At 41.8% G+C, this 10959-nt stretch overlaps 1 protein-coding gene across 1 annotated transcript in view; it reads left to right on the top strand.

Moving 5' to 3' along the window:
• The first annotated feature begins 1568 nt into the window (after positions 1–1568).
• Positions 1569–10959, top strand: part of LOC108796884 (fatty acid-binding protein 1, liver-like) — a 9754-nt gene continuing 363 nt past the window's right edge. Inside the window, exons 1-3 of the mRNA XM_018568438.1 lie at positions 1569–1635; positions 5272–5441; positions 7208–7297. Of these exons, the coding sequence (XP_018423940.1) occupies positions 1569–1635; positions 5272–5441; positions 7208–7297 (327 nt within the window). The remainder of the gene's footprint in view (positions 1636–5271; positions 5442–7207; positions 7298–10959) is intronic.

The following is a 10959-nucleotide window of genomic DNA, read 5'->3' as shown; positions in this document are numbered from 1 at the left end:
CCCCTTTGGCTGAGAGTCCTGGGTGACTGTGTTGCCAGCATACTCCATGGCATTGCCACTCACTGCCACACCATGTATCACACCTTTTCTCACATATGTAGTTACAGCTGTTCTGCAGATACATGGTTAACTATATGGTGGATCCAGATGTTTTAACACTGTAGTAACATTGTTATTAATACAACTGTGGGTTTTCCAACTTTCCCACATACACTTCTTAAAGTGGTATTACTCTCGCAAACCTTTTTCAATAATGAATCCAGATCAAACAAATATACATTGCCTGGCCAAAAAAAGTCACACACTCTAATATTTTGTTGGACCGCCTTTAGCTTTGATTACGGCACACATTCGCTGTGACATTGTTTTGATAAGCTTATGCAATGTCACATTTATTTTTGTCCAGAGTTGCATTCATTTTTCACCAAGATCTTGTAGTGATGATGGGAGAGTCAGACTACTGCGTAAAGTCTTCTCCAGCACATCCCAAAGATTCTCAATGGGGTTAAGGTCAGGACTCTGTGGAGGCCAATCCATGTGTTACAATGATGTCTCATGCTCCCTTAACCACTCTTTCACAATCTGAGTCCGAAGAATCCTGGCATTGTCATCTAGGAATGTGCAATCAGGGAAGAAAAAAATCCATTGATGGAAAAACCAGGTCATTCAGTAGGGGGCTGACCTCATGTTTTGGGCACATAATGTTGCTGAACCTAGACCTGACCAACTGAAGCAACCCCAGACCATAACACTGCCCCTACAGGCTTGTACAGTAGGCACTAGGCATTACTTAATTCACCTCTCTTCTTACCTTGATGCACCCATCACTCTGGAACAGGGCAAATTATTATTGTTAATCCTTTTCAGGATTTATATAGCGCCAACCGTTTGCGCAGCGCTTTACAATATAAGGAAGGCATTACAATCACAATACAATTCAAGACAAGATGTTAAGGAGGCCCTGCCAGTGAGGGCTTACAATCTAAAAGGGAGGGGCAAGTGATACATGAGGAGGTAGCTGTGTGGGGATGAATTGTCTCATTAGGCAACATGACCATTTTCCATTGCTCCACAGCCCGATCTTTATGCTCCCTATCAGACTGATGCCTTTTTTCCCAATTAGCCTCACCGATGAGTGGTTTTTTTAAGGCTATACGACTACTTAGTCCTAAACCCTTGAGTTCTGGGTGTTAGACATTTTTTATGAAAGTATTTTAAACTAGAATTCTGCTTTAAAACTTACTCCAAACTATTATTAATTCTATTTAAAGATATTACTAAGACAAGCAGTCCTATGATTCTATATTCTATGTTTCTATGTAATATGGTACACTCAGTAGCTACAATGAATAATGCTACCAAACATGGTTTATCACAAGAAGCAAATTCTTTAAGAGTAGCATGACCATGCAAGGCAGGTAATATTGATGTTTGAGTTGTATAAGCTTGTAACCTCACCTTGAATGCTGATCACAGATAAGAGCAGATACTTATAAGAAGAAGACAATGAAGAGGTGACAAATGCTCTTTGTGACCTCCTGGTGAAGAAGATCAGCACCCCCTCTACGATGGCTTTCTCAGGAACCTACGAGCTACAGTCCCATGAGAACTTTGAGAGTTTCATGAAAGCGATTGGTAAGAACTAATGCAATTTATAACTTCCAGTATTATCATTAATTCCTTTTCATTAAAGTGAACCTGTGCTCAGTGTAAAGGAAAAAACTTTAAAGTGACCCTAAACTCAGGAGCTAAACCTTAAAAATGCATTGAAGTACCTTAACTGTTAACAAAATATATCTTATTTGTGTATCACTCGGCTGTAGCGCCTCAAATCATCTCTGAATTGGTGCTGACACTGTCCTTCCTTCTGGAGGGGGGCTGCCTTTGTCCCCCATGGTCCCTGTGTGTGATGTAAAGTAGTCACCGCTCCAAGCTCACTCCTGTGATGGACTATAATCTCACATTTAGTTTACTAATTTGTATTGGGATTGTAGTCCATCAGGGGCGCGAGCTTGGAACAAAAAAAAAATATTTGGTTTTATATACATATATATGAATTTTAATTTAATTTATAAGACTTTTTTGACACAAACAAAATTGTTGTCACTAATAAATTACTGAATATTACAGAACACAGTGGAGTGCTATTTGCTGCTACTACTATGTTTCTTTTGGTTTATGATTCATTTTAATTTGCATTTGTATTTCAAGCAGGCAAAAAAATGTCTATAGTATGCAATCTAGTGCATTTTTGAAGCATCTACACCTTGAAAACTATTCTACTATGAACATTTTTCCCTCACTTTAAAGTGACACTAAACACAGTTAAACCTTAAAAATACATTCAGGTACCTGAACTATTAACAAAAACTTATCTTATTTGTGTATCACTGGGCTGTAGATCCTCAAATCATCTCTGAATTGGTGCTGACACTGTCCTTCCTTCTGGAGGGGGGCTACTTTTGTTCCCCATGGTCCCTGTGTGTGTTGTAAGGTAGTCACCAATCCAAGCTCACTCCCATGATGGACTACAAGCTCACGTGTTGTTTACTAGTTTTCACTGAGATTGTAGTCAATCATGGGAGCAAGCTTAAGTGGTGGCAATTTACAACGCACACAGGGACGATGGAGAACAAAAGTGCTTTGAGGTCCCTGAATACATATCTAATGAGCCCATGGATTCTTGAGTTTGCCAAGTGGTCCAGAATGGCCCAGTTTTCAGTGTAGGTGCTCCTTATGAGACAGATGGCATCATTTCTGAAAATGACACCAGATATCCATCAAATTGAATTAGGCCTGGATGACCTGAGACTTCCTGCTGTCCATCACTGATGTCACAGAACAAAAACACTACCGCCAATAAAATCAACAGATATCTGCTGAGACTCCATTGTCCATAGGCACCCATAGCTGCTCTGTTATCTTGGCATCCTGCCTCAATGTCCCAGAATAAAAAGACATTTTTCACCTGTTTTGTCATGAATCTGAGCCTGGGCAAATTTCTAAGTATAAAGAGTGCACAATATTGGTAAGTCAAAAGGGAGTGTCACGTACCTTAAGGGGAGCCTGAGATGACGAGGGAGGCCTCTCTTGCTGCTCCAGTCCAAACACCCCTGGATAGTGGGAACAGGTGCGTAAGGACAAGGAGGGGCACAAGTGCCGGTAGGTTGGTACTCCTGTCAGAGCTGCGTGCAGGTTGCAGGGATCTCTTAGCAGGATGCAGTTGTAGTTCAGGATCCTTGAAGCAGAATAGAGACAAGCCGGGTCAGCAATAATCTGTCAGCTAGGTACACAATCAGAAGACTGGATGTAATCAGAGACGGGCCGGGTCAGTAACTTGCAGGCAGCGAGGTACAAAGGAGCAGACAGGAGAGAGTTGAAAGAACAAGCCGAGATCAAGGAGCACAGAGCAGGAGCAGAGGTCAAACAAACCGGGCCGGTAACAGATGATCAAACAGGTTTACAGGTCTCAGGAGCAGGGGTACAGCTGAAGATCAGTCAGCAGGGAGGTCAAGGTGTCTCAGCTTTAAATAGCCCTGTTGGCGCCATCATTAGGAACGGGCACGTGCGCACGCCGTGGAGCACGCGCCTGCCCGCGAAGAGGCGCGCGGCCGCACTCAATCCTCTGTATGCGCAGGTGCCTGTCCAGCAGCCCGGCCACACAGGCTAACTCTGGTTTCATGACAGGGAGCCTCGGGTAGTATCAACATGCAAAATTGCCAATTAAAATGCCAAAAAACCTTGGTTACTGATCCTTGGAGGAGAAATTGTGCTAGTGGTATATGTTTTGGACATGAATTTCACAAATTGCTGGAGGAGTACATTTTGTAACCCTCGCTTATCTCCAGTGTAATTTGCCTAGTGGAAACTCTTGTTCCCAAGCATATCCTATTGCTATTCAATGTGTTAACTCATTGCAAAGAAGTTCTCTGGTTGCTTAGGTGCAGTGCATTCAATCAACATCTGAAATTCCCAATTTTGAATTAAAACAGTTCCTCATTGTAAAATAATTTTAGTACCATACACAGTTAAGCAAACAATGTACATAAATGAAACTCCTCTGGTCGAAAAATTCTCTCTTGCCTTATACCTGGTGTAGGCACCAGTGTCCTAAACTAACTTTGGCTGAAGGGAAAGAAGCTTGTTGAAGTTGGACTGTTGTCAAGGCCTATGCCATCTGACAACTAGCTTGACTAACTAAATGAATGGTCTACCTGTATATCATAGCAAACCAAGAAAACTGCTCAAGCATTTGCTGAACACTTCATCAGGATGACCCGTGCCCATGATCTCCTTAATACCAGTACTCAGTATTGCTATGTTTTGGCACCTGAAACAAGCTTGAAATATGTGCATGGACACATAGATGTATCATACCTCCCAACTTTCTTAGATAAGAAAGAGGGACACCTTGCAGTACAATGTACCGTATTTTTCTGTCTATAAGACGCCCCCATGTATAGGACGCCCCCCACTTTTCTTACCCAAAATTCAGAAATCAATATTTTCCATGCTCTTTTGCATAACTGATTACATCCAGTTTAAATTTTGCAGAGTAAGACAGACGCTTACTGGTACCGGTATTTACCGGTATTTTTTTTGTTTTCTGACATTTCTATGGGCTCCCTGTTGCATCTGGGCACTGACTACACGCCCTCCGCAGCATCAGCTGACGTCAGGTACATAAGGATCATGATTGGAGGAAACCTGTTAGTTTGTCTCTGCAATCGGAAGTTTCACTTGTGAGGCTAGTTTGCAGAGGTATCGGCAGTTTCGCAACTGCGGTTCTCCTCTTGGCCCCCCATGTATAAGACGCCCCTCCATTTTTAGGTAAGTATTTTTAAGAAAAAGTATAGTCTTATACATGGAAAAATACAGTATTTAGGCAATGGACACATCCCTGATACGCAGGAACATTAAGAATTTATATCCAAAAAATGATTGCTAAAAACCCAGAATTGTCTTTTTTTCCATTACTTTTCCTTTATACTGGCTTTTCAAAATGACATACAAGATTTTTTAAAGAGATAGGATAAAGGTTTTAGTGCAGAATAACACTTTTTTCATAGATATCTGTACATCAGAAACAAAAAGGGAACAACTGGGAAGAAAAGTGGGGCAGAGGGATTCGGTTCCAAAAAATGGAATGCAAATGAGGGACAGTTGGGAGGTATTGATGTACAGTATGAACAAGGTCAGTTTGAGTACACACTTGCAGCCTAGTTTTGGGTTTCTGGAAATGACCCAACAAGAGTATTTTTCTGATTTCAGGGATTCCTGATGATGCAATCCAGAAATGTAAAGATTTGAAGACTATCACAGAAATTGTCCAGAATGGAAATCATTTTGTGATCACAATGACCACAGGGCCCAGTGTCCTACGCAATGAGTTCACAGTTGGTGAGGAGGCTGAGCTGGAGTCAGTGACTGGAAAAATGAAGGTAAGAACTCTAACATGGGGAAGAACTCCTACCTTGCGAGAGCCTGAAATGCTAACGTTGGCTTGAAGTTTTAACTGAAACTGAGCCTCACTATAATACTAAGAAGAATGAGTACTCAGTGTACTGGAACCTCTTTAGAGGCAAAATATTTCACTGGCTTTAGAAAAGAACACAACTATGGGGAGGCTATACAGACTCCATGCACTGACTAGAAGTCATGTTCCTTTAGCATAACTTATGGATAATTATTGACACTTGCCTGATGAAGGGGCCCTGTGAGGCTCTAAAACGTTGCATCCATATGTCATGCTAAAGGAATACGAATAAAGATGACATTGTGAAGCAGCATGGTGTGCAGAGAATATATCTTCTATTCTAGAACCTCCCTCGTGTATCCTGTAGTGGTGCCTGAACCGGAGTGATATCACATTTATGCTACCGACACATCAACAGGGCAAACAAAGGAGCTGTACCAGCAATGCACATATGGATGAAGCTCCATTACAGCAGAGCAGCCCACACTGGCCCCCAGGCTGAGGATCCACTACAGTTCTCGTATGGTAGCCAGGCTGGGTGGATCTTTTTTTGGAGTGTGCGTGTGAGATTGTGTCTGTGGTTTATGAGTCTGTCAGTGTTTTTGAGGGCCTTTTCACACTAGTACAGTGCAATAATCGCACAGTCCCGTGCGATTAAAGCACTGTACCATGCAATCGCATGCGTTCTGGTATGGGAGGTGTGTTACGTTGCCATTCATTTGAATTGCATCCCAAACCCACCTCGCACCAATCGCACACTGTACCATGCAATCGCATGCGTTCTGGTATGGGAGGTGTGTTACGTTGCCATTCATTTGAATTGCATCCCAAACCCACCTCGCACCCACAGTTCGATCTCAGTGCAACTTGGGTCGCAACTTAATGACCGAGGACAAATGTGGGTCACACAGGTTGAGAACCACTGTTCTAGATTGTATACTGCGGCGTCACCACCAATTGTTCCAGCACCCGTTGGTTTCTGCTGGTTTCTGGGGCACACATTGGTACGGTGTGCGAATCGGGATATTACTAAGATACCCGCACTGGCTGTCACTCAGGTGGAAGCATAGATTAGAGAAGGGAGTCGCTCATTTTTCTTTTACGATTGCATACATCCATAGGAACATTTTGGGAGATGTAATAGAGCAAGAAAACTGAATTAAAATTCAGTAGGTAAGAAATGTTCTTCTAGCAGAGGTTTAAATCTCATGTTTGTGGTATGACTCACTGTATATGTAGCCAATGTACTGTAAGTCTATCCCTATCTGTCCTCATCAGAATGCCTCCTTACAATAAGTGTCACCATCAGAGTGCCCCCTTACATTAAGTGTCACCATTAGAGTGCCCCCTTAAATCAGGTGTCCCCACCAGTGTCATCAGGTGTCCCCATCAGATTGCCCCCTCACATGAGTGTCTGGATAGAACTGTCATTCGGTCCTCGTGCAGAACGCGGTCTGCCACATAGTGATACCTGCAATAGAGAAATGTGTTATGGAGTTATGTGACAATAATGGATTACTAAGTCAAACAAAACTGGAGTTCTGCTTTAAGCACCTGCACACATTTCCTTCTGCATGGAAAGGTGTATGCACCTTGTGTATATGAATTCCTTCTTTTATTGTTGTCTGTGAAATACAGTTATATTAATTTTTAAAGGAATTCACGTTAAAAGGAAATCTCTTTATTGAAAATCACAAACTTGTACCGTTTTTATCTTTTGTATTTTTCCAGTCTGTCGTTAATTTTGTGGACGGCAAATTGGTTGTGCAGCTTCAGGACATCCAGTCTGTCACTGAACTCTCCGGAGAGCTTCTCATCTGTGTAAGGATAACGTGCTGCTTATAACTCAACGTCAACTACACATTTAAGAATCATGCATATATTTATTAATATTTATTAAAGTGCCTGCAGGGAGAACTGTTCTTGTTGAAAGTAGCAACCAGCGTGGGGAATGGTCAGCCTATAAATATATGATCAGGAATATATATTGCAAAAATAAAATTGTTTTACATTGTAAATAAACAATTATCTATATCATTAGTGTACTGTATATGGTTACATATTAAGTGCGCTTATTCTCCCTCCTCCCCAGAACTAAACAATCCCATAGAAGTCTATGGGGCTGTAGTGTGCAGGTGCGGCCAGCAGGGGAAGCATTGCAGTGCTGGAAGTTAGATATGTGGAGGCGCAAAAAATTTGTCTTGTTTTGTTTCAGATCGATTTAGTTTTTTCAGGGGGTTTTAATTCGGATTTTAAATTCGGCTCGTTATTCGTAATTTGGATCGATTTTAAATTTTTCATTTTCATTTCCGATCAACCTGTATATTTTTTTGGGGGGTTTGGATTGGACCAAATTTTTCCTTTTAGATTCGGATCAATTTAAACCTATTTGGATTGAGTTTATAATGTTGTTAAACGTGAAAAAAAAAACCAGAGTGGGTGCCCCCAAATTCCTACCAGACTCTTTAGGTCTTGTAGAAATTATAGGAGTGACTCCATGCCAAAAAAGATCGTGTGCACTCCCCACCGCAATTCATACCAGACCCCTTAGGTTTGGTAGGAATTTTGGCGGGACCCCATGGCAGAAACAAAAAGTGTGGGGTAGCAGATTCCTACCAGACCTTTTTGGGGAAAAAAGGGTGTGGTCCGTGCCAGGGTTGTGGGGACAAGATGCTTTACCAGGGGGTCCCCCCAGCGAAGCATTGAGTCTGGTATGAATTTGGGGGGGACTGCACTCTTTTTTTGGAATGAGGTCCCCCCTAAAATTCCTACCAGATCCCACACTTCTTTTTTTTTTCGATTTTCACTTTGACAACTCAGTTTATTCCGAATGACATTCAGATGCATCCAAATTTTCATTATCAAAAAATGTGATACCTTGGAATTTGTTATTGTTTGTTCCATTTAAAGAAATTCGTCCGAATTTTAATTCGGAACGAAAGGAAACTCTCATCTCTACTGGATGTAAACAGTAGCAGAACCGTACCCATCAAATCTGTGCCAGAACGGATCTGCCGAGGGAGAGTGCGGGTTAGGGTTGGTCACTTGTTGGGGGTAAAAAGTTTTGAGGCACTTTGCTTTACAGTGCACTTATGCTTTAAGTCAGGCCTGCTTTAGGTCAGGCCTAGACAAATTGCAGCTGGTGCCCAACTTTTGAGGTTTTCTTTAGTTGTCAATGGAGTTGTATATATAGAAAGTACAGTGTAGAGTCGCACTTGTCTCACCCCGGTGAAGTTTATGGAGAGGAGGAAGAGGAGGCATCGCTGCCATGATTCATTTACTTGCATTTACAAATTTCCCCTTTAGTTATTGAGCTCTGTAAACAAGCAATTTACAACAAGGTTAGGAATAAACTGCACCACATTTAAAAGATGCATGTTAAGGGTACACATTGAGGACAGTTTTATGTCATTTTATCTCATAGTGAAAGTCCTTCTCCTAGCAAAAAGCACACATTTATAATGTGTGTCAACAATACGAGAATACATCATAATGCACTTTTTTTATTTAGCATACTCTATATTTTGATTTTATAGGTTTTAGTTAGGACAGAAGAGGGAAGCATTTATTATGCAGCTTAGCACCAGACACTGATCCTAAAATAAAACCTGGATAAGTAAACCCATGCATGAGCAACACATGACTCACAACAGTGAGCTGTTGTTTCCTGACATTAGTTGGATGAGCTCTGCCCTATTCCATAATGGTCATAGGGAACTCACAGGAAATCCCGATGACATCAGTGATGAGCTCAGCAACTACTGTTGCTGAGATTGGGCACATTTAAAGGAGAACTATGGGGTCAGTGTTTTTCCCCATAGTTCTCCTAAGGGTCACGGGAGGACATAAACTAGCGTCCTCCCGTGACCCAACGCTCAGTATATCGCGAGCTACATCTCGCGGTATACTGAGACCGCCGCAGCCGGTATGGATCCCGACATTACACCCAGCTGCGTGATTGACAGCTAGCTCTGCCTTCCTAGAGGCAGAGCCAGCTGTGCCCTCCCCCGTCCGTTTCGCCAGTCAGTGCTGGAGCATCGGAGCGGGGAGGGGGGGAATCCCTGCAGGGAGCCGCGAGTGACAGTCAAAGCTCTCTGCAGGGAGATGATCGAGAAGTGAGCGAGCGACGGTATGTGTTCGCTCACTTCCCGATCTACTGAGCCGACCTGTGACAGTTTCATTGTCACACGTCGGCTCGAACTATGAGGTTGGGTAAAAATCACTCACCTCATAGTTCTCCTTTAAAGATTACTAGGGCAAAATAGTGAAATTTTAGCACTGTTTTCAAATAGCACCCAGGACTTAAGTGGCTAAAGTGGAGCGTAAGTTGTTCTATTTTATAAATGCTAGTAGGTAGCTTTTTATGGCTGGAGAGACTCTGAGGGGAATTTATCAAAACCGGAGCAGACAAAATCTGGAGCAGCTGTGCATAGCAACCAATCAGAATCCACCTTTCATTTTCAATCTCAACTGAACAAACTGAAGAGAGAAGCCGATTGGCTGCCATAGGCAACTGCTCCCGAATTCATGAATAGAAGTTAAGTAATCTCTGGCTGAAGCCATCAGATCTAGAAGAAGACCGGAGAGAAGATGTAAGTTCATTTACAGTGCAGTGATAGTTTGGCTGACAACTACTCGGCCATGCAGCACTGCACCCAAATTCCTTTTATATCATTTATTTCTGAGGCAGATAGAGTTTTCCTTTCAAGGTATTTAATAACCATTATGGGGGGGGTTTATGAAAACTGGAGCAGACAAAATCTGGAGCAGTTCTGCATCGTAACCAATCAGCTTCTCTCTTCAGTTTGGCCAGTTAAGATTTGAAAATGAAAGATGGAAGCTGATTGGTCGCCATGCACAGCTGCTCCAGATTTTGTCGGCTCCAATTTTAATAACTTCCCCTCAATGTGTTTTAATTTGTTACTATAAAAGAAAAAAAGTACTCTGTACTCTGTCTTTTTAAAATTCCTACCCGACCTAAAGGGCCGGGTAGGAATTTGTAAAGGGGACTTTTTTTTTTTTTTTTCACTTTAACAACACAATTTATTCCAAATGACATTCAGACGCATCCAAATTTCCGTTATCCTAAAATTTGATACCTTGGAAATCGTTATTGTTACCATTTAAAGAAATTCATCCAAATTTCAATTCAAAACAACATGTTTTAATTTGTTACTATAAAAGGAAAAAAGACCAAAAATATATTTTAAAAAACACAGCAAATAAAATGCCAGGACAGTACAAGAAACTCCCTCCCCTAAAAATGACCTTTTTGGAAAGAAGACACCCAAATGTGATATTTTTTTCCATCGTTTTTCTTTAAAATGAAGACACATGGTGGTATTAAGGGGGTTAAAACATGGAGATTGGTAGTAGGAGGTGAAGGGGAAATGAAGGGTTCACATACAGTAGCAGGATGGTGATGAAGGGTTTGATATGCAGATACAGAGACAGGCTGGAGATCAGATATGTGTGTGTGTGGG

Source organism: Nanorana parkeri, unplaced genomic scaffold (assembly GCF_000935625.1).
Source record: "Nanorana parkeri isolate BGI_ZX_2015 unplaced genomic scaffold, ASM93562v1 scaffold1188, whole genome shotgun sequence".
In the NCBI taxonomy this organism is placed as follows: domain Eukaryota; kingdom Metazoa; phylum Chordata; class Amphibia; order Anura; family Dicroglossidae; genus Nanorana; species Nanorana parkeri.
This window is presented reverse-complemented; position numbering and strand designations above follow the sequence as displayed.